Source organism: Palaemon carinicauda, chromosome 1 (genome assembly GCF_036898095.1).
Source record: "Palaemon carinicauda isolate YSFRI2023 chromosome 1, ASM3689809v2, whole genome shotgun sequence".
NCBI lineage: Eukaryota > Metazoa > Arthropoda > Malacostraca > Decapoda > Palaemonidae > Palaemon > Palaemon carinicauda.
In genome coordinates, this window is record NC_090725.1 from 90,321,421 (window position 1) to 90,348,920 (window position 27,500).

Below are 27,500 nucleotides of genomic sequence, written 5' to 3' on the forward strand. Positions count from 1 at the left end.
AAGGCCTCTGTTTCTCCACCAGCCACATAGTCAAAAACATAAATAAAAAATATTATGAGTGACAAATTGCCAATAGTCATTATGAAAGGTTTTCCTAATACGAGCATGAATAAATTTTGACTGATGAACAAATACGATAAGTCTTGGCTTTCTAAAAACAATAGGATTAGGTAGGGTAAAGTCATGAGACTACCAGAAATTACAGACTTTAAATTTATAACAGCCATCAGACAGCATTTCTATAAATCCACAGGATATAAAGGAGTGTCACATTTCCTTTTCCCAAACATATCTAGCAAAATCTCTCTAACACTTTCAACGAACATTGACAATTAGACACACAATATCTGCATACCCTGATTATAGTGACAATGGCACAAAATAAGCATATCCTGATTACATTAAGCCCAAAAACACTTAAGAAGACTTCATCCCCAATAAATGCTAGACAAATTGATCATTGGAGCTTTTCAAACAAACAGAGCAGCATACAACAGTTGAAGCCATGATCACATTTGTGATTTCATGAAGGGTCTTCCTCTCCATTGGAAAACAAAAAAAACTCTTAGTGACTGATGATGATTCAATTGTCAGTTAACACCACAATGCACCAGGCTTTATAAAACAAGTAAAATAAGAGATCTATACTCAATATGGATAAAATGATACTAATGCTCAGGTAATTAAAAAATAGGAATAGGATTGTTTCTGGCTTATATAGACAAATATGGTGCAAGCATTAAATAATAATTATTTTCTAATTACAAATTGAACTTCCAGGATTTAAAAACTGAATTCTTTATAAATAGATTATTATATTAGCTATGAATGAAACATTCAGCAAACCTAGCAAGATAATCACATTAGCTATCATCAAAATGTAAAGCAAATCTAACAAAGTTATTGACAAAGTTCATCTAATATCTAATTAGTTAGTATAGTTTGACCTTGCCTCAAAGTCTTCATTCCCTAAATGGCTGATGGTCATAATAATCATCCCCAACTAGATATACTTCTTTTCAAATATTTATTGAGAATTGAATACTGCTACTAAGCAAAATATTGCTCTAAGCTAGGGGTAGAGCCTTAGTTAAACTTCAATGCTGAGTCTAATATAAAGATTTGTATGAAAAAAACTTATTTTCAAGCGGTCACTGTTTTCACACTTGAATTTTTTACAATCTTTTTCTTTCTTGATTTATGAATATTTTCTGTCACCTTGGAAAAACTATAAACTGCTAATACACTAAATTTATTAAGGAACAAGATACAGAAATTCTCAAATTCTTATTTATTATACTTATTTTTTTAACCAATACTTTTGAACACATGTGGTATTTTTTGCCAACATGTCTCAAAATTTATTATAGGCAGACATGTTCTATTGAAATTCTGATAACTCTGTCATAATACTGTATATAATAATTCAGAAAAACAAAACAAAAAACCGATTTTGACGTAGGAAAAATATATTTTTGGGCGAGATAGCCATGTTGTCCTGATGGAATGTTGTAAGTCAAATATTATGGTTGCTATAAGGATTTGAAAACAATTATTTCTTCCCAGTTTTTTTGCTAGTGCTCGGGTAACAAACGATCATCTAATAGTTAAAAATAACCACTTTCAGTTTTTAAGCTGTTAAGTGTTGCATCATCATAAATCATCCTGCTGATCTAATTTCCTGAATATGTTACATCATGACAGTGTCTTATTCTTATGTACTGTTACATGATCTAACTTAAAAAGGGGATTTACTGAAAAAGAACTGAAAATATTTAAAATTGAACTTCATCTAAACTAATGTGATTATCTTTTGTAAATACTATAATGAACCAAAATAATCATAAACCATAAAAATTATGATGAAAAAGTCTATTTTGTCTATAAAAGCCTGTGTAAGTGCTGTACAAATTATTTCATTTACAAAAGTGTGCAGAGTACAGAGTGAGAAATTAAATTCCAATGTGTGCAGTCATGTTAATCGTAAAGACTGATGATATCTTGATAACAGATATTAACATTTTGCAAACTGATATTTTTCTCATTTTGGCTACAATGAGCAGACAGAAAAGAATATTACTACATCTGAAGTGTTTATAACAATAAATAATCTAAGTATTCTAGTTTAATGCTTAGCAATGAAATATTTTCAAACATACCAAAGTAATTTACTAATAACCTACTTGACGCCATTTTTTAAATAATGAAAAGGCCTTTTAAATGCTGTTCAAAATATAGTATGAATTACTGCATATGGAAATATATTACTTGGTCTTCCTACAATTTGATATCCATTACAATATACTGTACTTCTTTTGCAAATCAATATGTTTGGTATGTTCCGTTTGATTCTAAAAATATTTAATCTAATTAACTATAACTACAGAACTCTAATATGACATACTATAAACATACTTGTACACAGGCCAAAGAAAATTAAGCAGAGTAAAACAAAATTAGATATCAGTTGGTAAAATGCATCTAGTAATATAGTACAGATTAATATCTAACTAATTTTTTCTTTGTATTGTTTGTTAACATACGTAGGATATATAACCATTCTGTCCACTCTTATTTGCCAAAATTTTCCCAACATGCAGTGGTATAATTTTTCTTTTACCACTATCCACTTCAAGAGACATTGACATGCTCTTTATTTTTCAAATTCACTAAATTTTATTTTCTTTAAATACTTAGGGTTAATAATCACTCATGCATTTTCTAATTATGAGATCATTTGAGTGATTATTTCCTAGTGCTATCTTTTGAGCAAATTCATATAATATCTGTATCCTTGCAAACCTGAGCACAACAAAGTAAACCTCTGGTCTACTTATGCTTATGAACCAAAAATTTGTGAAGCTTAATATTTTTTCTGTGTCTTGAAAAAGGATGGTGCTCTAAAAAGTATTTGATTTTGACAAATTCTGAGTGGAAGGAAAAATACAGATAACACTTTCTACAACACAGCGAAGACACATCAAATAACTCCATCACCACAATTCTCTACTGTACTTACTTCAGGTACAGCTGAGCAGTGAGTAGCCATATTTGTATTTGCAGTAGCCAGGCCTGTTGAGGGCCTGGCTTTGGCTGGTAAGAGGAAAGCGACGACGCCACTTCAGACAGAGCCTGTTCGACGCGAGATGCTGCGACACTCTCAGCATGTACGGAAGCTGTTGGGGGGTGAGCAGGAGAATCGAGAATAAAATGTGGTTTTGTTGAAGGATTCTCAGGATTAGTTTCCAACTGTAACGTAGGATTAAGGAGCTTAATATGCAAAGACACCACTTCGGAGAGGGCCGATCCCATACGGTTCGGGGACAAATTGTCCTCAAGTGACTGGGCTGCGGGAGAGGGGCAGGGAACTCTATAATAATTATAACAAATTAAAAAGCACATGAGCATAATAATAAGAAAACAAATGAGGAAGAGTAAAAGTTTGGAAAAATTCCAGGAAAAGTCAAGTTTTGTGTGCCTATATTGGAAACCTTTCCCACAATAAATACTGTATAGTACTTTACAGTACACAGCAACTTACAGATTACTGTACATAATCTACTATTACTACCTTACAACACGTACAGCAAAAGATCTCGACGCACTTACTGGTATCCTTGTCGGACATGTTGAATATACTATAGGAGTCATGGTTAGTATTGAACTGTGATTGGACATCAGAAATTTCTCCCATCAATTGTTCTTTATATAGGTTTTGCCACAGACTAAGCATGTGACGAGCAGTCAACAATGCTACTTCCCCTCCATGAACTGCTTCTTCTAGACTGGCTCGTACATACAGAAGGTGAAGATTTTCAGGATATTCCGCCAATGCAGCTTCTGCCAACTAAAACATAAATTTTGCTTGTTACGCAGAATATCAAACAACATTCTGATTTCATATACAAAAATGCCTATTACAAATATGGATAAATGATTCATTTAAGCAGCACAGTGTAAACTGACACAATATCCTTATAAACTACAAAGCAGGGTATGATGTGATGCGCTAGATTCTAGTAGTGTGTATTAAAATCTGTTATATAAAAGTGTAAGATTACAACATCAAAATATATAAGTAAAAAACATGAACATAACAAAGGCTGATAAATGTATCTCCAACAAATTTTCTACCCTGAGTGATCAAGATGAAATAAAATCACCAAGACCTCTTCTTAAAAACACCACATATTACAACACCAAATGTAAATTCTTTCCAGAATTATGGATTCAAATCCAAAAATCTACTAAACTTTTAATACAAAATGTAGGAGTTATTAAAAAAAGTACAATCAACATAAGCCCTGAACATGAATATCTTAGGACACATTGGTAAATAGAATGGATGTACAGTGAACATTGAAGAAAGAAATACATATAGTGTACAGTAGTATCTCATTAGTTATAACATTATGAATAAAAATCACATTCATTTTTGTAAAGAAAAAAGAATTACAGTATCTTGAATACATTACTACAGTCACAAAAAAAATATAGGCTAGCATGATGCCTCCTATATGTCGCCTCAAGCTACTTAGGGAATAAATGCAGAGCATCAACTAAATCTATTAAATATTCAATATAAAATGGTAGAGAGTACAGTAAGTTCTTAGGTTATAATAGTTTTGACTTGCAAAATTTTATGGATAAAAGGCAGCTCCCATACAGTCATTGTAATACCGTTTCATTCTATCATTCCATATTTATGTCCACTGTGTTTTTTTAAGGCTTATTATGTTTCCATTTCATAAAGTGTGCTTTTATGACCTAGATTATGACTTTAAAACTGCATGAGCATAGGTGAACGACTTCAGAACTTACATACAATACTGTACTTCCACGTGTTCTGACTTGCATCAAAACTAAGAGTTACAACACATTGTAGAAAAGGATCTCCATTGTGACAAGAGGACTTACTAAATGTCAAACTGTGTTGGCCATGATTACCATATCAATTTTGTAACAAAATAACGTATGGCATATAAAGAAAGAAATTGATATTCAATATATCATTAGGATCAAACATACGTCTTGATAATAGATATGGATGCAGCAATTATTTTAGTTTGAAAAACATATAAGTATTTGGGACCAGAAAGAATCATGACCTTTGTAAAATTAATCACACAGGAGTATCACACATAAACATAAAAGCAGTACCAAAAAAAGGACAGTCTTGCGTAATTAATGTAACACAATACTGTATACTAGATTGTTACAGTCATAGGGAACGGAGGTAAATTTTAAGAAAACATGAAAGCATATAAAAAAAACAGTAAATAGCAGTAACAGTAACAGTAGTTACATCCCCACAAAGCCTAGTCAAATACAGTTTTATAGTAAATAATAACTATACATGGTATGAAACTTTCAATGGTACTCAAATAAATGTCAAAAAAACCAGGAATTTAAAAAATAAAAAAAATATAACACATATAATGGATGGGGTTTCTGACAATATAGGTATGCAGTGAACATTACTTTAGGATTTTGTACCACTGGATCTTATGGTGTGTTTCATGTAATAGATGAGAATAAAGACCAATAAAAAACAGCTTCAAAATTACAGACCATCTCATTGAAAAAACATTTCCTGGTGCAAAATTAGTCTCGTAAAATTTATTCCTACCTTAAGAAATGAAAATTATTAATACTGCATCTTTTGTTTAAATATGTACAGTATAATTAATATTGTACTGTTTTTCAAATATGTTTTCATTTTAAAAACAATCTCTTCTGAAAGTTTTTAAATTTTCTGTCTAGTCTTATACAAATATTAGTTTACTTTATAGCATTGGACTTGTAATACCGTATATTTCCATGTAAAGGGCGAAATTTTAAGACTAGTTTTGGATGAAAAAGTCAGGGTTGGCCCATTACACTAGAGATACTTTTGGAATTAAAATATTTTTCTTGATCTATGTTGTGTTGTTCTTAGGGTATTCTAATTGCATATTGTTCAGTAATAGGTTGGTAATTTGGAAGGATTAACTTGAAATCATATAATATACTCATTTTAATTACAGTATATTGTTTTGTGTCTAAGAAAAATAAGAATATTTACTGGCAATTGTATCTTTATTTCTTTATAGTATTCGAGCTCTGTTGTGTGAACTTGTCGGTAGGATAGCATAATTGTCCAAACCTAAAATTCTCCATATTGGTAATTATTTCTTTTCTAACTATATAGTAGTTAGAAAGGATCGACTTAATAGCATATAATATGCTCAGTATAATCATCTACTTTAGTTGTGCGCTTAAGTAAAATAAAAAAAAGGAATTGTTTACATTATATGCCAAGAGATAGTAGTAGATGGGGTTGTCCGAAACCTCAAAATTTGTAGGTTATCGGTACCTACGCTATGGTATGCAGGAAAACAATGATGCAAACAAGTTTAAACAAAGGAAAAATCTTCAACAAACTTGAAATTAAAACCTATCAAAATCAACGCTATCATTTGAAATATTAGTGTGTCTCAAAAATTCACCAGGACAGCGTTGGCATGGGTCATTTGCACTACTAGCACTGTATTCCTCGAATAGTGCACTGTACTCTGTTCCGTTTAAATTGATTTAAATGCGTTTGCTGTATACCTGTATTTAGAAATCCATAACAAAATCAATAAAAAATTTTATATCATGCTTTTGCTAAACACACCACCTAAAACCAAAACCATTGCTTTGTTTACATTCCATCGCCAATCATAACGAACATATTTACATATCTGTGTAAAGGTTAGCTTTTGCAGCAACAGATAACTTACCAAGTATTGGTTATGTAATAATAATGTTATTATTAATGTTGTTTTACTTACTTTATCCTTTGAAATTCAAAATAAATGAAATAAGAGCAATTTTGCATCATGTTTTCCTAAAAACAGAACATATTTTGTTAACGTTTCATTGCCGATCCTAACAAATGCATTTACACATGCAAGTGATAAGTAATTATACAGAGAGCGTTTAGTAAAGATGCTTTTATAAATAAAGATTATAATGTGTGGTAAAATATGATATTTTGATTATAAAATAAATTTTTGAATATACTTACCCGGTAAATATATAATAGCTGACGTCTCGGACGGCACGACAGATTCCAAAAACTCGCGAGCGATCGCCGTGAAGGTTGCGGGTGTGACCACCAGCGCCGACTATCGGCCAGATACCGCATATACTTGTCAATTTCTCCAGTTCTTCTCAGTCCGCTGGGTCTCTATCGGGGAGGAAGGGAGGGCCTTTAATTTATATATTCACCGGGTAAGTATATTCAAAAATTTATTTTATAATCAAAATATTTTTAAATATTAAACTTAGCCGGTGAATATATAATAGCTGATTCACACCCATGATGGTGGGTAGAGCCCAGTATTAATACAATAAAGGCGTATATGCTCATGAGTTTTTGACAATTATATCATAAAAAAACCCACTTAAATATAGGTACCTGGTAAGGAAGCTGACTCTGACGATTACTCTGCCTTATTAGTCCGCTTTCCTCACGAAGCCCAGCCATCCTCTCAGGATGCTGAAAGACTCCCAGGAGCTGTTATATCCAGGGCGACCACCCTTATAACAGGACCTCATCAATACCCTTAATCTGGGCGCTCTCAAGAAACGACATTTGACCACCCGCCAAATCAAAAAGGATGCGAAAGACTTCCTAGTCTTCCGTACAACCCAAGACAAGATTAAAAACATTTCAAGAGAAGATTAAAAGGATATTGGGATTAAGGGAATGTAGTGGTAGAACCCTCACCCACTACTGCACTCGCTGCAACGAATGGACCCAGGGTGTAGCAGTCCTCATAAAGAGTCTGGACGTCTTTTAAGTAAAATGAAGCGAACACCGACTTGCTCCTCCAAAAGGTCGCGTCCATAATACTTCGCAGAGACCTGTTTTGCTTAAAAGCCACCGAAGTTGCTATCGCTCTCACTTCGTGCGTCTTGACCTTAAGCAAACAACGGTCTTTCTCATTTAAATGAGAATGTGCCTCCCGGATTAAAAATCTAATAAAGTACGATAAAGCATTTTTAGACATGGGCAATGAGGGCTTCTTAACGGAGCACCATAAGGCCTCAGAACCACCACGTAATGGTTTAGTACGAGCCAAATAAAACTTAAGAGCTCTAACTGGGCACAGTACTCTTTCAACCTCGTTGCCTACGATTTCTGACAGACAAGGTATATCAAAAGATTTAGGCCAAGGACGAGAAGGCAGTTCATTCTTGGCCAAAAAACCAAGTTGAAGCGAACATGTGGCTTTATTTGTAGAGAAGCCGATATTCTTACTAAAGGCATGGATCTCACTGACCCTTTTAGCCGAAGCCAAGCACACCAAAAAAAGCGTCTTGAGGGTGAGATCCTTCAGGGAGGCTGAATGCAATGGCTCAAACCTGTCGGACATTAGGAACCTTAGGACCACGTCTAAGTTCCAAGCAGGAGTTGACATACGACGCTCCTTAGAGGTCTCGAAGGACTTAAGGAGATCTTGGAGATCTTTATTATTTGACAGATCCAAGCCTCTATGTCTGAACACAGACGCCAACATGCTCCTGTAGCCCTTAATAGTGGGAGCAGAGAAGGAGCGAAAATTTCTCAGATGCAGGAGAAAGTCTGCAATTTGGGCTACAGAGGTACTGGAAGAGGAAATAGAGGATGACTTGCACCACTCTCTAAAGACCTCCCACTTCGACTGGTAGACCTTGATAGTAGATGATCTCCTAGCCCTCGCGATCGCTCTGGCTGCCTCCTTCGAAAATCCTCGAGCTCTTGAGAGTCTTTCGATAGTCTGAAGGCAGTCAGACGAAGCGCGGGGAGGCTTTGATGAAGACTCCTTACGTGGGGCTGCCGTAAGAGATCCATCCTTAAAGGTAGACTCCTTGGAACGTCTACCAGCCATTGAAGTACCTCTGTGAACCACTCTCTCGCGGGCCAGAGGGGAGCAACCAACGTCAACCTTGTCCCTTCGTGAGAGGCGAACTTCTGCAGAACCTTGTTGATGATCTTGAACGGCAGGAATGCGTAAGCGTCCATGTGAGACCAGTCCAGCAGAAAGGCATCTATGTGGGCCGCCTCTGGATCTGGGACTGGAGAGCAATAGGTCGGGAGCCTTTTGGTCAATGAGGTCTATGGTGGGCTGACCCCAAGTCATCCAAAGACTCTTGCACACGTCCTTGTGGAGGGTCCATTCTGTAGGGATCACCTGACCTCTCCGACTGAGACAGTCCGCCAAGACGTTCAATTTTCCCTGGACGAACCTCGTCAACAGTGAGATGCCTCGATCTTTTGACCAGATGAGGAGCTCCCTTGCGATGACGAACAGTGTGTGGGAGTGAGTGCCTCCTTGCTTGGAGATGTACGCCAAGGCTGTGGTGTTGTCCGCATTCACTTCTACCACTTTGTTTCGGAGAAGACTCTCGAAACTCGTCAAGGCCAAGTCGCTCCCCAACCCAAATCCGACGCGTCTGAAAATAACACGTGGTTTGGGTTCTTGACCGCCAGGGACAGACCCTCTCGAAGACCTATATTGCTGTCCCACCAGTTCAGGCACGTCTTTACTGGTTCGGAGATCGGGATTGAGACAGCATCCAAAGTCTTGTTCTTGTCCCAATGGGAGTCTAGATGGAACTGGAGAGGGCGAAGGTGAAGTCTCCCTAGAGAGATAAATTGTTCCAGGGATGACAGCGTCCCTAGGAGGCTCATCCAACTTCTCACAGAGCAACGGTCTTTTCTCAGCATGAGGCGGACTTTGAGCAAGGCTTGATCTATCCTGGTGGCAGACGGAAAAGCCCGAAAAGCTAGACTGCGAATCTCCATCCCCAAATAGAGAATCGTTTGGGAGGGAGTCAGCTGAGACTTCTCTAAGTTCACCAACAGTCCCAACTCCTTTGCAAGATCCAACGTCCATTGAAGGTCCTGCAGACAGCGATGACGGGACGACGCTCTGAGCAGCCAGTCGTCCAGGTACAGGGAGGCTCGAATCCCCGATAAATGAAGAAATTTTGCCACATTTCTCATGAGCCTCGTAAAAACAAGAGGAGCAGGGCTGAGGCCGAAGCACAGTGCTCGGAATTGGTACACCACATTCCTGTATACAAACCTCAGATACGGTTGAGAATCCGGGTGTATAGGAATGTGGAAGTACGCATCCTGCAGGTCGAGAGAGACCATCCAGTCTCCCTCTCTGACCGCTGCTAGGACGGACTTCGTGGTCTCCATCGTAAATTTTGTTTTGACAACAAAAACGTTGAGCGCACTGACATCCAGCACCGGCCTCCAACCTCCTGTATGCTTTGGGACTAGGAAGAGACGGTTGTAAAATCCCGGTGATTGAAGGTCCGAGACTTTCACCACCGCTCCCTTCTCTAGCAACTGAGACACCTGCAGTTGTAGTGCCTGTCTCCTTAACTCCTCTCGATACCTGGGAGAGAGGTCTATAGGAACTTTTACCAGAGGAGGTCTCCGTACAAAAGGTATTTTGTACCCCTCCTTTAGCAACAACACAGACTCTCGGTCTGCACCCCTCTTCTCCCAGGCCTGCCAGAAGTTGTTCAGTCTGGCCCCTACCGCTGTCTGAGGACGTGGGCAGTCAGACTCTGCCACGGGAGGACTTGGATCCTCTCCTCTTGCCTCTTTTACTGTCGGCACGAGCGCCTCCCTTACTGGGGGCTCTGCCACGAAAGGGCGGGATAAACCTCGTTGCTGGAGTATTGAGCTTGGGTCTTACGACATAAGATGATGAAGGAGCAGCCTTGCGCGCCGACGTAGCCATCAGGTCGTGGGTATCCTTCTGCACCAGAGAAGCTGCAATATCCTTAACCAACTGCTGAGGAAACAAGGCAGATGACAACGGGGCAAAGAGAAGCTCTGACCTTTGGCAGGGAGTTACTCCTGCCGAAAGGAACGAGCAAAGAGTCTCCCTCTTCTTAAGGACTCCTGCCGTAAAGGTAGCAGCGAGCTCATTAGAGCCATCACGGATAGCTTTGTCCATGCAGGACATAATTAGCACGGATACATCACGGTCGGCCGAAGAGATCTTCCTGCTCAAGGCTCCCAGCGACCAATCCAAGAAGTTAAAAACTTCGAAGGCCCTGTAAACCCCTTTGAGGAGATGATCAAGGTCCGAAGAGGACCAGCAAACTTTAGAGCGTCTCATGGCCAGGCGACGGGGAGAGTCTACGAGGCTTGAGAAGTCTCCCTGGGCAGAGGCAGGAACTCCCAAGCCGAGAACTTCTCCCGTGTCATACCAGACGCTCGCTCTAGAAGCCAGTTTAAAAGGGGGGAAAGCAAAGGCTGTCTTCCCCAAACTCCTCCTGGTGATCAACCAATCGCCTAGTAAACGCAAAGCTCTCTTAGAAGAGCGAGAGAGCACTAGCTTAGTAAACGACGGCGTCGAAGTAGCTAGGCCTAGCGTAAACTCTGACGGAGGCGAACGAGGAGCAGCAGTTACAAAATGGTCAGGAAACAGTTCCTTAAAAACCAGCATGATCTTTTTAAAATCCAGAGAGGGCTGAGCAGCTTTAGGCTCCTCTCCGTCCGACAAAGTCCCCAAAGGAATATCAGTTGGAAGGGGATCAGCGACTTCCTCTTCCGACGGAACCTCGTCCGACAACTGCCGAGTCTCATGATACGGAGAGACATGCCGAGGAGGCAACGCTTGACAGGCAATGTCAACAAGCAAAGGAGCAGCAGTAGCAGAAGAGGAAGCGACGTCACGCCGCTGCTGAAAGGACTGAAAGTCCTGTGACTGACCAACAACAACAGCTGAAGTTGATTGACGCTCGACGTCACGTCGGACCTGCATTGACTGCAGAGTCTGAGCAGGCAAAACAACCTCCGACTGCGGTGACTGACGCTCAACGTCACGTCGAGGCAACGGAGCCGGTCGGCGAACGTCAGTGCGGGGCTGCGGCGGCAGCAGCTGAACGTCAGTCCGAGACTGCAGCAAGGGAGGATCCATGTCACGTGACTGACGTGAAAGACTAGGCACACGACTAGCATCGCGTTTCAAAGTACTAGAAACGTCAGCACTAACGTCAAACGGACGAGTGAATACTCGTTTGGGCGGCTGAAGGCCAGAGTCACGTTCAGCGCAATGGCGACTCGAAAGCAAAGGATCATCGCGAACCTGCTCAAAGTCATACTCTTCCATAAGGGAGGCAAGCTTAGACTGCATATCCCGCAGGACAACCCACTTCGGATCAACGGGAGTCGGAACGGGCCGTGACGTCGGTAACGTCGGTAACGTCTGCGTTGGCAAAACATTGCCTCTACCGCGACCCTCGGACCCCGTGTTACGCTTGCGCTTAATAGGCGAACAGTCATCCGACAACTGCAAAAGGTCAGAGCTGCCCCAAGGGCTACAGCCAGGACGCTGGACCTGTCCTGAAGGGACTGACTTTCGCTTCAAGGGTCTAGAAACCTTGCGCCAAGGTTTCTTGTGCGATAAGTCTTCGGAGGACAAGGAGAACATAGTCTCACCCGTCTTATGGTAAGGGCGACCTTGACGAGAAACGTCCGATACCAAAGAGGGAACGTCTGTACGTTGGTTTACGCCTCTCGCCCCCTTAAGCCCTACGACATTACTTCTCCCTGGTGCAGGGGAGCCTGAAAGAGGTCTCGGACTAGGGGAGCGACAAGCACGAACAGACGAACCCTCGGTCGCAACACTAAACACACTTTGCGCACTTATCACTTTATCACTACGATTTTCTGTTTTACCACTCTGACACTTCAACAACTTAACATCTGACATGAGTTGGTTACGGTCCGATGCTAAGGACTCAACTTTTCGCCTAAAGCTTGAATCGCTAGAAACATATCCCGCATGGACGGTTCATGAGTGCTAGTAGGGGGTTCAGGAACAACTACTACAGGGGAAGGATTAGGTTCAGGGGCATGGGAGGAGGAAAATTCCAAAGATCTAGAGGAGCTTCTCCTCACCCTATCTCTCTCAAGCTTACGAGTATATTTGTCATACTCAAGCCAGTCGAATTCCGACAAGACCACGCACTCCTCACACCGATCTCCTAACTGGCAGGATTTACCCCGGCAATTAGAACAAACGGTATGTGGGTCGATAGAGGCCTTGAGAAGACGTTTGTTGCAACCCCTCGCACACTTGCGATATACAGGAGAAGGGTCAGCCATTTTGAAAAATCAGAGAAAATCCAAGTCAAAACCAAATTCATCAACAATAAACACCAGCCAAAAAAAGGGTTTCAAGAGTTTAATTGAAGAAAAAAAAACACCCGTCAGAGCGAAAGCCAATAAACAACCAAAATAAAGTACTTCACCAAATCGGTCGAAAACTCAAGGTCATAAGCGAGCGGAACCAACTTGTCGACAAGACCGACAGAGAAGAACTGGAGAAATTGACAAGTATATGCGGTATCTGGCCGATAGTCGGCGCTGGTGGTCACACCCGCAACCTTCACGGCGATCGCTCGCGAGTTTTTGGAATCTGTCGAGCCGTCCGAGACGTCAGCTATTATATATTCACCGGCTAAGTTTAATATTTAAAAATCTATAATAAAAGTGTATTAACATTAGGCTGCCTTGAAATTTCTGTTCGCCCATTACATGGGGTATAAGATAAAAAAAAACTTTGTAATGGAAATTTTACGATTTGCCCTTTACATGGGGTCGTCCTTTACACAAAAATATACGGTATATCAAAATTCTTCCATGTTCAGAATATAGTTAACCAATGACCACTCACTCACTCACTCACTCACTCACTCACTCACTCACTCACTCACTCTCTCTCTCTCTCTCTCTCTCTCTCTCTCTCTCTGTGGCAGGAATTTCAATTTGTGTAACATAAGAAATTTCAAGTTAACAGAATATTTTTCAATAAATTTTAACTTGTGTAACTTCAAAATCGGGTGAACAGATCTCATGTTAACAGGGAGTTAACTGTATAAGGTACTTTCTTCGTTATACTACACCGAAGCCTTGTCATCATACTCTTAGGAAATACAACTGCTGGTCTGATCTTGGAGTCATAAATATACTCCAATAACATGGAGATAGAGTGGAAACTGGTGCCAATGAATCTGATGATTTCACAGTTAAAATATGACCTGATTAAGAAGACTCAAGAGAGAAATTGAGCCCTAAGAAATGTAACGGCTTAAGAAATGTAACGAGATTCCTTAATAATCTTTTCCCAATCACTACAAGATATTACACTAATATCAATGCAGTCTCTCATTATGAGGAGCCTGGGAGGAGAAAATAAAGGAATGGCAGCAAGAAAAATAAACAGATTTTGAGTGAAGCGAAAAATCTATTTTTGAGTGAGATAGCCATGTCGTCCTGATGGAAGTTCCTTTAGGGTAGCTTCCTAGGGTATATTTGACTATGGTGATATTCCCAGAGAATTTACCTTAAGGTATCCAGAATTGTAACTCCTGGAGCGAATATCCCTAAATAAACTTAACATGGGATATCGCGTAATATCAGAGGACGTATTCTTGACACGCCACATACCTATCTTCACCCCGAATAGAATTAACACTTCGAGGGGTCAAAGTGGCAAGAAAACGAAAAACGAGAATGAAAGGAGAGCCGTTAATAAGGTACCTCGCCTATCCCGCTTCGAGTGTGTACACAATGCTGCCGACAGCGCCATCTTCATTCCTTGTAGCGATACACGAGGTGCTACAGATACTGCATTATAGGGAGGGGTCCTATAGCCCTTTTTATAAAAAGGAAGGGCGGGTCCATCAGGACGACATGGCTATCTCACACAAAAATAGATTTTTCGCTTCGCTCAAAATCCGTTTTTTGGGCTCAGGCCATGTCGTCCTGATGGAAGTATACCAGAGCATTACTGTATCTGTGGATTCTCAAATCGTGCCGTACTCTCAAGAAAGTATTTCCTGGTCAGCATAGACCTAGAGACCTATGGTGTTACCGTCATACATCATTTTATCTAAGCATGAACCATGTTAGTGCTTCCTGCCCCCTACAGGGAAGAGTCATACTCGACTCTGGAAAGTCCCGAGGAGTACATATACCTATGGATGACTAACAGACAAGCCAGTATAGTGGTCTCACCCTATATGTTATAAAGCAAAGTTTGTATAAGAACCACCAATGTCAGTATGAAATACCGACAAGTCCCCCGGTGTGTCTGTTCTTATCACTGGATTGGACAAAGGTTTATATCCGTGTAGGAATAAATTTTGCATATCCACCACCATCCCTATAGGGTATGAAGTCTTTCCTTCTTGAGGAAAGAATAAACCAATGAATGTTTGCTTGAAGCAAGGAACAATCTTTTAGGACTATTCATGTTAAAATTATCCATAGTTTTAAGAGTAATGCTAATACATTTTCTAGTAAAATGACATAGGCGAATAAGACGCAAGGTTCACAAAGAACTTGTTTATTGAAAATCAATAAAAATATATAGGTTAATCGACAATTATAAAATTATAAAATGTGGATGAACAAATAAATAAGCATAAGGATCACAGTAAAACAGAAAATATTGTTTCATCTGAAAAGGAAACATATATGCACCACTTTTAATATCAAAATATTAATATTATTATTATAGTCTGTCTTACTATTCAATCACACTAGCGTCAGAAACGCTTGGCACACGTGTCTGCACTTATGCTTGGTTCACCTTTGTTTATGGAACAGTTGATAAGGACACCTTAGTGGCCTAACACTTAGTCTGTAGAAACAGTCCGTGACTACACACCCACCCTTGAATTAACCGTCCCAATTAATTTCAATGTTCCTCGCAGAATTAAACAGCAGGTTTAATAACACTACCTACTGCTACCACAGACCTCTTCAGTTGCTCCACTTGCTTCGCATAGTGTCTAAAGAATACTCTGGATGACTTCCAGCCAGTATATGAGCGAAGGTATTCGAAATCCATATTATTAAAGAAATTTATGGAAGAGGCAACTTTTCTCGGATCATGACCTGCGGGTGTACTATCTGGATCTGCTCTGCGAATAAAATAGGTGATTTTCGCCATTAGTTGCTTTAGAGATAAATTTGAGCCTGATGTTTTCCCCCTAAACAGCTGTCCTACCCTAAAGTCTGAAGTTCTACGAAGATAGACCTTTAGGCACTCCACTGGACATAGAGATGCATCTTCCTTCAGAGGGCAGATTCTCCAGGGACCCCACCTATTGGTAGGTAGCTTGTTCTTGGCAAGAAACGTTGGGTCCGGAAAAAGGTTTAGTTCTCCCCCATCTAAGAACTGAACATGACCTTCCTCTCTCGAGAGGGCTACTATTTCGCTAACTCTAGCCCCCGAAGCGAGTGCAAATAGAAATATAACTTTTTGGGTCAAATCCTTTAAAGCACACTCCTCATTATTCATCATTGAAGCAAAATGAAGAACCTTATCCAGAGACCATGAAATGGGTTTCGGAGGTGCTGATGGTCTGAGCCTAGCACAGGCCTTCGGAATTTTTTTAAAAATATCATTAGAGAGGTCGACCTGGAAGGCATATAGAACAGGTCTTGTCAAGGCGGACTTACACGTTGATATTGTATTGGCTGCTAAAACTTGACCATGGAGGTGGATGAAGAATGATAAACAGAAGTCTGTTGAGATCTTTTGTGGATTCTTCACCTTGACAAAGGACACCCACTTCCTCCATGATGACTCATATTGTCTTCTGGTAGATTTGGACTTATATTCCTCTAAAAAGTCTATACTGTCTCTTGATATCACGAATCTTTTTCTCACCGCTAGGGAGAGAAAATCATGAGCTGCAGGTTCCAGGTTTTCTGTGATGAAGCGAAGACAGTCAACTTCTGAACTTGCCGAGTCAAAACTGGATCCGGTAGCGGCAGAAACAACAGCTGTAGTTCTAATGCCACAGGGAACCAAACGCTGTTCGGCCACTTGTGAGCCACTATTGCCGCTTTTCCCTTGAAAGATCTCAGTTTGTCGAGGACCCTCAGTAGAAGGTTGTGCGGAGGGAACAGGTAAATCCTGGACAATCTGTTCCAGTTGAGGGACATAGCATCCACTGCTTCCGCTAAAGGATCCTCGTACGGGGACACGTAATGATGTAACTTCATGTTGTCCTTTGTCGCAAAGAGGTCTATCTGCAGTTCCAGGACTTAACTCGAGATGAAAGAGAATGATCCTGCATCCAGGGACCATTCTGACTCTATCGGCGTGAGCCTGGATAGAGCGTCAGCCGTCACATTGCGGACCCCTTGAAGGTGAACTGCTGATAAGTGCCATCTCTTCTTTTCCGCTAGCCGGAAGATGGCCAACATCACTTGGTTGATTTGAGGTGACCTCGACCCTTGTCGATTCAGGCATCTCACTATCACCTCGCTGTCTAGTACCAATCTTATATGGATCGAATGGCGAGGAGAAACTTTCTTCAATGTAAGAAGTACTGCCATGGCTTCCAGAAAGTTTATATGAAACTTCTTGAATAGGTTGGACCAAGTTCCTTTGACTTTCTTCCGGTGAGAATGACCTCCCCATCCTTCCTTCAAAGCGTCTGTATGAATAGTCATTGAGGGGGGAGGTGGCTGAAGAAGTATCGATTTCTTCAGTTGCTTGGCTTTGGACCACGGCTTGAGAAGCGTTCATAGACTCGAGTCGGTATTGGTCTTACTAGATCTCTTCGCTCGTTTGATGCATATCTTCTCCAAACTCTAGTTGCATCCTTTAGCTGTGCTCTTAGCACAGGGTCTGTTACTATGGCAAACTGAAGAGAGCCCAGCACTCTCTCCTGTTTGCGTCTTGATATCCTTTTGGATTCTAGTAGTCTCTTGACAGAACCTGCTATTTCTTTCCTCTTCTTTACAGGGATGGAAAGATGGTGTGACAGTAAGTCCCAGTGGATTCCCAACCACTGAAACTTTTGAGATGGAGAAAGACGAGACCTTTTTTCTGTTGATCTTGAATCCTAGATGTTCCAGGAACTGGATCACCTGTTGGGAAGCTTGCATGCATTCTGTCCTGGATGCTGCCCACACCAGCCAGTCGTCCAAGTAGGCCACTACTTAGATTCTCTTTAGGCGTAATTACTGGAGAGCTGCGTTTGCAAGCTTCGTGAAAATCCTTGGGGCTATGTTTAGCCCGGATGGCATGGCTCTGAAGGCATAGAGTCTTCGTTGTAGCTTGAACCCTGGGTAGGAGGAGAGGTGACGACTGATTGGAATATGCCAATAAGCGTCTGACAAGTCTATAGAGACGCTGAACGCCCGTTTGGGTAGTAGGGTCCTTATGTGTTGAAGTGTCACCATCCTGAACTTGTAGTTTACTATGAACTTGTTGAGTGGCGACAAGTCCAGAATGACTCTGGGTTTTTCTGAGTCCTTCTTTGGAACACAAAACAGCCTTCCTTGGAACTTGATGGACTTTACCCTTCGAATTACTCTTTTCTCCAAGAGTTCTCGAATATATTCTTCCAGAACGGGGGTAGAGTGTTGGAAGAATTGTGGGAACGGAGGTGGAGTGCTGTACCAACTCCAACCCAGTCCATTCTTGATTAGGCTGTGGGCCCAGGGATTGAAGGTCCAACGATCCCGAAAAAGATGAAGTCTCCCTCCTACCGGAAGCATTTCACTTCTGCTGTTGTTGACCTGAGGCCTTGCCTCCTTGACCGCTTCCTCCCCTGAACCCCCTTCCTCTTGAAGGGCATCTAGATGAACCTCTGGCTGTTCCTCTAGCTCTTGGGTGAAAGGTAGTTGTTTGCCTTTCAAATGCTGGGTTGAACGCCGGTGACTGAGTTGTCACGGGTTGAGGTACCAACTGGTACGTGGTTAGGGTTTGTGCCACCATCTGAGGCACTGCGGTCACGGGAAGTTGTTGCTGCTGCTGTCTATAAGGTTTGGCTGGCCGAGAGGATAGCCTGGGTTTCTTAGTCTTCCTTTTAGGTTGGGGACCCTCATCCGGGGAAGACTTTCTTTTAAGAGTTAGGCCCCACTTCTGGAGAATGCTTCTATTCTCTGTAGCAGCCTTATCCACTACCTCTTTGACCACTTTGTTAGGGAAGAGGTCCTTAACCCATATGCAAGAGGAGATCAGTTTCCTTGGTTCGTGCCTCACTGCAGCCGAGGCGAACACGAACTCTCTACAAGCTCTCCTAGCTTTAATGAAACTATAGAGGTCCTTTGTTAATGTGGCCAGATGGGTTTTGGCCACTACCATAAACATATCTTGGATTTTGGGGTCACTTGCCATCGTTTCCAGAGTCGTTTGTAATGACATCGATGCAGCAAGTCTCTCTTTTGTCTCTTGCTCCCTGCGCAAGAGAAAATCTGACAGCTTTGGAAGGTCTTCACCAAACTGACGTCCGGCAATATCGGCCTCCAACTTCCCGACTGAGAAGGTAAGATGAACGTCCTTCCAGTCTTTCTGGTCCATGGGTAAGGTCAGGGACAGTGGCTTACATTCCTCAAAGGAGGGACATGGTTTCCCTGCCTCAACCGCCTTCAAGGCAGCCTTAAATCCCTTCTCCATAAAGGGAAAGGCTCTGGTAGGAGAAGCCACAAAGGAAGGATGCTTCTTACTCAAAGCTGGTACCTTTGAGTTTGTGAAGCCCCTCTCTTTCATTGAGCTCGTCAGTAAGGCCTGTGTCTTACTATGGTAAAAAAACTATGACCTCCTTCGGCTCCGTCTCTTCCTTTGAGGCTGGCTCCTTCCTAAGACGCACATAGCAGTCCGGGTAAGACTCCTTGTTGGGCCAGAATTCCACTTCTTCAAAGGGAATTGAACCCAACTTCTCCGATATGACAATATTCCCAGTTGTCATAGGCATGTGCTCGGCATACCTCCAAGGATTGGCATCCGAGCACAAAGGAAGATCCTTCACGTTGAGCTTCTTCTGGGGCCCACGTGATGCTGCAAGTCTCCGCATCTCCAACTTCATTGCAGCTTCCTTTTCATCATTCTTCTTCTGCATCTGTTGAATCATTTCAATGATGGAAGAGAGAGTCCTTCCCAGATCATCTGGGATAGCAGACGATGTTGAGGGAACAGGTTCAGGGGCCTGAACCGATGTAACCGACCCCTCGTCGATTTCTTCCTACTCAGTATCAGGAGCCTGGGTCAGCTCCTCTTCTTGGGCTTCTGCCAGGTCCTTTTCAGTGTACTCAGACACCTCAGACATAATATCGTCCAGTTGGATGTCTTGTAGGGCGTCCGAGACTTCAGAATCAACCGGAATCTGAACTAATGGTATCTCCGCATGAGGCTGAGGAATCACTGCATCCGCCGATGCCTTAGGAAAAAGGTAAGCCCTCATCTTCTCGCTTGGAAGATAGGGGCCAGAAGTATTCTTCTGGAAGCCCCTCACCCAGATTCGAAGCTTTTCCCTAGCTGCATCCCTTGACTCCGCCGACTTAAGGGCGTCAAATGCCTCAGTAATCAGGTTAGTGCAAATAGTACATACCTGAGGGTCCCAATACCAGAGATCACCTTTGGAGACTGCGCATGCTGCGTGCCTCCTGCACAACTCATGTCCACAGAAGTTTTTGCTGCGGACGTTACAGAACATGCTCCCGCACTTCGGATGGTCCTCCTGTAAAGAGAAGAAATTCCATGAGTATCAAGTGAAAAACATATCACTGGATAACTAATGTTAATATATATATAGCTTAAAATAACTAAGCTAGAAAGGAAAGAAGAAAAGACACATACTTGTATTTCCTGCCCAGCCAATTGCTGTAACCTTCCAGATAATAAAACTAAGGTTAAATCTTATTCTAGAATAACCTTCATCATATTTCCCAGAGGAAATGTAGGTGTAGCTCACACCATTATAAAGAATTTTAATATACGGGATAATTAATAAAGAAAGAACTCACTTTCTTCATCTGTACGGTCTCAACAAAAGGCTGTACAAGGCAACACAAGTATGTTGGAAGAACGTAGTGTTACAATATATTCTATACTATAGTTTTCTCCATGCAGTATATAATATACTGTAAATATACTGGCTACTGTATACAATATAATAACCTGCCGGCCGGCACGTACCTTAATATAGTTCCAAGGTATACTGCCTTTAGACTACTGGGCGGCAGATCGCTGGTTCAGTTGTGTGTGCCGGCCGGCAACTATAAACACTAGCACCCGGCTGCCGGCCGCTAATCGTAGCAGCCAGCAGATTTTATGGTGTGCTTCTGTTGCCGGCCGGCAATGGTAGGCTACCTATGCCGGCCGGCAGTAAAAAGAACCAGAGAACTTTCACCAGCCCGGCTGCCGGCCACTCAAGCCGGCAGCCAGGCTAGGGGTACATACACTAAAAGGAAAACAGAATGGATGTAAGGATATAAGACGGCACTGCCTTACAGCCCTCCATCCAGAAAGGGTGAACATAAGGAAGGGGAGAATTTAAAATTCAGGCTTCCTTCTATCCATTGCCTGCCAGGCTCTACTGACAGACATGGAAGTAAGACCAAGGGAGGTCTGGGGAGTACTCTACAGAAGTTAGGCCTCTGCCAGCCGGCAAAGGACTGAGCCAGTTCCACATCTTAACCTACTCTAGGTACAAACGTAGAACGACGGCCAAGAGTTGTAATAGCTAGGCCATTACTAAGGATAGGGGGGAAATGGAGAAGAGGGTCCTGCAAACTCTGCTCTAGTATGAGATTATCCCAACGGCCAAGAAAGCTCATCCTAGCCTCGGGATTATCTATGGGAGGGAGGTCAGCAATACTTGCCACCTCCCTCAATACTAAAACAAAGTTTGATGTTGTTATTCACAGGGAAATGAAGAATCTTATCCTTCAATCTGAGAACAACAACACTGGACTAGTCTGCTAGATCACTAGAAGAAGGAATCATCTCGTACAGAAACCTTCAGATGTGGTCTAGGTAGGTTAAGCCTCCTATGTCTGCTCCTAACCTAGCAAGGGAATCTCATTCTCTATGCTAGAAAGAAACAGACCTCAGACTAATTACTCTAATGTTCTGCCCAAACCTGAAACCAGATTCTCTGGTTACAGGAATAGAACAGAAACACCCTAATATAGTTATATCTGAATACTTATTCAGATAAAACCACTAGGGTTAAGCCTCAGGCTTAATTCAGAGGGAAAAGGGATTGAACTTAATCTCCAGAGGAGAAAAGAGCAACCGGGGAAGTGTGCGAAAGTATACTGAAGCCCCATAGGCTACTAGCCTAGGCGTAGAGAAAATCGGTTACCTAAATCACCAAAAGTCTCTCGTATACAATACGTATAAAACTGCCTATAGCTTCAATAAATTTAAAACACTCGGAAATCTGTATATCATGCATGAAAGTACTAGGGCCAAACGCCTAGGCTACGAAGCCTAACATAGGCTAGGATCGGTTACCTCAATCGCCGAAACTGAAATACTAACGGCATCATATAAAGAATTCCTATTGTAAAGCTAAATAGCTAGAATTATTAAAGCATAAGGACCGGGAACGTCGCTCTGGCTAACTAAATGACTCATGCATAGCGAGCGACAGCGTCCAGGACGCCTCCGGTAGGCAACAGCACTTGTATACGTTAATATCGCTTTCAATTTATTTCAAAACACCAAGAGCTTACATTTATACATAATAAAGATAATACTCAACTTTCCAGAGGCAGAGAGGCAGAAGAGGCTGGAGAAAGCATCATAATGTTGAAAATATTCCAAGATCACGAGAAAACTCAGGGAAAACACCGAGTTGTTGAGCTACGGAAAAAGGAATGAAGATGGCACCGTCGGCGGCATTGTGTACACACTCGAAGCGGGATAGGAGAGGTACCTTATTAACGGCTCTCCTTTCATTCTCGTTTTTCATTTTCTTGCCACTTTGACCCCTCGAAGTGTTAATTCTATACAGGGTGAAGATAGGTATGTGGCGTGTCAAGAATACGTCCTCTGATATTACGCGATATTCCATGTTAAGTTTATTTAGGGATATTCGCTCCAGGAGTTAGAATTCTAGATACCTTAAGGTAAATTCTCTGGGAATATCACCGTAGTCAAATATACCCTAGGAAGCTACCCTAAAGGAACTTCCATCAGGACGACATGGCCTGAGCCCAAAAAAGGATATTATCCAGCTGTATATGGAAATCATCTGGAAATTAGATAAAAGCAACAACTCTGGTACAGAGGGTAAGATATATACACGCACACATACATACATATATATATATATATATTCTTTGAATGAGAATTTAGTCAACATAATTGATAGGTGCATCCCTTCTCGTGTGCTAAGGTACCGAGTGAAGGACAAACCATGGTTCAATGATGATTGTAGACGTAATTATTTGGAGAAGCAGGAGGCCTATCATCTTTGGAAGGGTAACAGATCAGATTTGACCTGGAACAACTATACTCAGCTTCGAGCTTTTGCTCAGAGAGTTTAAGACTCAACTGAAAAGGAGTACATTTTAACCATAAAAGAAACACTTTCTGGTACAACTCAGGGACATAAATGGTGGTCTACCCTTAGATCTGCACTCTTTGGTGTAGATGCAACAGTTCCTCCTTTAATTAAACCAGATGGCTGTCACTCACTGTCCAAAGGAAAAGGCAATCCTGTTGGCTGATGTTTTTGACAGTAAACAGAGTAATGAAAAACTTGAACTTTCTCATTCCTGTTTTCCTGAGACTAAGCTAACTAGTTTAGCTTTTCAATCTCGTGAGATTAAAGCTCTGTTGATGGACCTTGATGCTTATGGAGGTGTAGACCCAAATGGTATTTTTCCTTTGTTTTTTATAAAGACAGCAGATTTCTTAGCTCCAAAGTTATCTGTTATTTTGCGCAAGTTAGCAAGAAGAGGAGCTTTTAGCACTTGTTGGAGAATTGGTAATGTTACTCCTCTATGTAAATGTGTTTGTGGTAGCTCAAGTTCAACTGATTACTGCCCAATTTTCATAACTCCCATATTATCTAAAGTTTTTGAACGTCTTCCGGCATAACGTCTTAACAGATTTGCTGAAGGTAATCATCTACTCCCTAGTTTGCAATTTGGTTTTCATAAAGGCCTTGAAGCATGTGATGCCCTTCTTACAATCTCCAATGCTGTACAGAAATCCCTTGATTGTTGGTCAGGAAGTTCGTATGATTGGCCTTGATTTTAGTGCTGCCTTTGACTGTGTTAATCATGAGGCCCTTGTTTTCAAACTCAAACAGTTGGAAGTGGGTGGGTCGTTTCTTAGCCTTATTATTGATTTTTTAAGTAATAGATCTCAAAGAGCTGTTGTTAATGGGCACCATAGTGAGCATAGGAATGTGATATCTGGTGTTCCACAGGGTAGTGTTCTTGGCCCATTAATTTTCATACTATATACACATGACATGTGGTTTGGCCTAGAAAACAAGCTTGTTGCATATGCAGATGATGCTACTCTCTTTGCATCAATTCCATCCCCTGAATGTAAATCTGGGATTGGTGAATCCCTCAATAGAGATTTAGCTAAAATTAGTGCATGGTGCAAATTATGGGGTATGAAGTTGAATCCTAACAAAACTCAAAGTATGATTGTAAGTAGGTCAAGGACAGTGGCTCCTCAACATCCGGATCTCAGTATTGATAATGTTTCTTTAAATTTGTATAGCTCTTTTAAAATTTTAGGTGTGATTCTCGACAGCAAATGTACTTTTGAGAAACACATTAGGTCTGTGCCTTCTTCAATCCCATGAAAAATTGGATTATTGAGAAAGTCTTACAAGATTTTTGGTGATCAATCTATTCTGAAGAAGTGTTTTAATTCTTTCATTCTACCTTGTTTTGAGTATTGTTCTCCTGTCTGGTGTTCAGCTGCTGATTCTCATCTTAATTTGTTGGACAGAAACTTACGGTCTATTAAATTTTTTACTCCTGATCTAGATATCAATCTTTGGCACCGTCGTTCAATTAGTTCATTATGCATGTTGCATAAGATTTTTCATAACTCTGACCATCCTTTACATTCAGATCTCCATGGACAATTCTATCCTGTTCATAATACTAGGCAGGCAGTTAATTCTAAAAGCCAGGCCTTCTACATCATGAGACTCAATACTACACAGTATTCTAGAAGTTTTATTCCAGCTGTTACCAAGGTGTGGAATGATCTTCCTAATCGGGTAGTTGAATCAGTAGAACTTCAAAAGTTCAAAGTTGGTGCAAATGTTTTTATGTTGACCAGGCTGACACGAGTCTTTTTATAGTTTATATAAACATAACTGTTTTTGACGTTGTTAATAGTTTATATAGGACATATCTGTTTTGATGATGTTACTGTTTATAGAATTATATATTGTTAATTTATTCTCATCATTTATTTATTTCCTTATTTCCTTTCCTTACTGGGCAATTTTTCCCTATTGGAGCCCTTGGGCTTATAGCATCTTGCTTTTCCAAATAGGGTTGTAGCTTGGCTAGTAATAATAATAATAATAATATACATAAGTTCTTGGATGACATGGCACACTAGTAGTACCAGTATAGTAATCAAAAGTAAACTTTCAAATACAGTCTAAGGCTACCAATAATTTCAAAAGGAACCAAATTTTGCTAAGGCTGACATCTTGGTCTTTGGTACCTAATCATATGAGTATGAAAAGGATCAATACCCAATTTCTGACTTATTGCTTTGTTAATCTTCTGTATATTCATGTTCTATTGACATGGTAACTGATGGCACAAGTATGCACTTCTCAATCTGATCAAAGAAAACTGTGTGAAAAAAAATTATTACCGAAGATGACGGTTAACAGTTTTTTCTTAAACATTTCCTAAAACTACAAAGTATCTAAGGTATATTGAACTTGCTCTTTAATGTTTCTTAAAAGATATGCATATGGCAGAAAGAATTCAGCTTTCAAATAAAAAATGTTTCCATTTTCTGATAAGCTTACTTTTCACACGTTTAACATCCAGCTATCAAAGACTATATTATTTATGAAGGTCCTAAAGTTAAACAAAAACTCCTGAACGAATGGGGTCCAAAATATTAGTAAATTTTTAACTATTCACACAAAAGAAAACCTCTTACTTCTAGAGCCTCTTCATACTCCTGTTGTGCAGATAGTAGCAATATCAAGAGGTGTAGGGAATGGGGATGTTCTGATCGTAAATAGAGAGCTAACTTCACGTGGTGTGTGGCTTCAACAAGTAGACGACTCTGAGCATAATGTAAAGCCAAGTAAAACTCCACTAAATGGTCACTGGAATCCAGTTGTTGGGATCTGCAATGTAAAATGGATAATATAGATTTATAAAAACTAAAATATATAATAAAAAATTACAGACCTTACACACCTAATCAATCTGCTTATCTATCTATCTATATCCATCTGTCTACATATCTATCTATTTATATATACATATATAAGGTTGTCTAGGGCGTTCAAATCTATCAACAGTGTTAGAAGAGCAAAGAGTTAAATCTATTGATGAATATGTTCCATGAGTTTCTAATAGAAAGTGCTTGTACCACCATTGATCAAATTGGAAGTTATGATCATTCACTAACTGTTCAACCTTGGTACCATTTTCATTGACAGCAATACAATTAAGTGCCCAAAATGGGAATGTGGGAACTGAAATCTCCAATGAGTATGAGTTCTTCTTGCTTAATTCAGAATTGTTTTGATAAGCTTTCATTGTAGTTGCAAGATGGCTGATTGTACCTACCATGAATAGGTGATGTTATTAGTAAAATGTAGAGGTAGATGGAGAAAGCTGACCAGAAACATTGACCCCACATAGAAGTGGGAAAAGATGTAGACAAAGAAGAAGAATTTAACTCCCGAGGACTGAAATTCTGAAGTGTTAAATATCATAATAAGTCAGTTACTTTGTTATAATATAGATCATCCTTCCCAATGTTTCAGCAGAAAGAGCCAAGTGATATGCTATTGTAATTTCCTACTGAAGGAACAGTGTTGTCAATATGTTGTAAAAATGTTGCAATGGGTTACAATTTTTTGAAACCATTTGAATTTCCCCTAGATGTGAACAGGGTTATATACCATTACATTCCTCTTGAATATGGATTTCCACTGGGAAAAGCATTATTTCTGTTTATTTTGATGGGATTGGATCTCAGCTATTAAACACAAGTATTAATTTGTAAATATTAGGTATAGCTTCTTTGGATATGGTTTCCTAGTGTTTATTTTGATTATGATTTGCATCCTGATAAACATTTAAATAACTGTATGGCTGAGTTTTTTATAAAATTTTCAAGACAGAGAGTACTTGTTACATGTTTCTTTATTAGATTATCAAAATACAACAACCAGCTTTGTTCACCCATGTTTTGTTTTGAACAAGGTTTATCTTTGTTGTGGTTCCTCATGCTTTTGAACTTAGCAAATTCATTAGGGCTATTGTGAAAGACAATACCGTTGTTCTGTTTAAAGAAACTTTATTGATTTCAGACTTGGGAGAATCTGAAATTTAGTAAGGTGGATTTGTCACAGAGACATGTAAAGTAAAGTAAAGAGTTCAGAGGATGATGACCCTTGGCCCTGTGAGAAACAACCTCAAGGCTATCTCCAAAAGGGAAATAATGATGTCTAGG

At 40.5% G+C, this 27,500-nt stretch overlaps 1 protein-coding gene across 1 annotated transcript in view; it reads right to left on the reverse strand.

Moving 5' to 3' along the window:
* Positions 1-27,500, reverse strand: part of Ttc7 (tetratricopeptide repeat domain 7) — a 631,216-nt gene that overhangs the window by 335,061 nt on the left and 268,655 nt on the right. The window contains exons 9-11 of the mRNA XM_068382742.1: positions 25,968-26,160; positions 3,610-3,847; positions 3,020-3,176 (exon numbers count right to left, since the gene is read on the reverse strand). Of these exons, the coding sequence (XP_068238843.1) occupies positions 3,020-3,176; positions 3,610-3,847; positions 25,968-26,160 (588 nt within the window). The remainder of the gene's footprint in view (positions 1-3,019; positions 3,177-3,609; positions 3,848-25,967; positions 26,161-27,500) is intronic.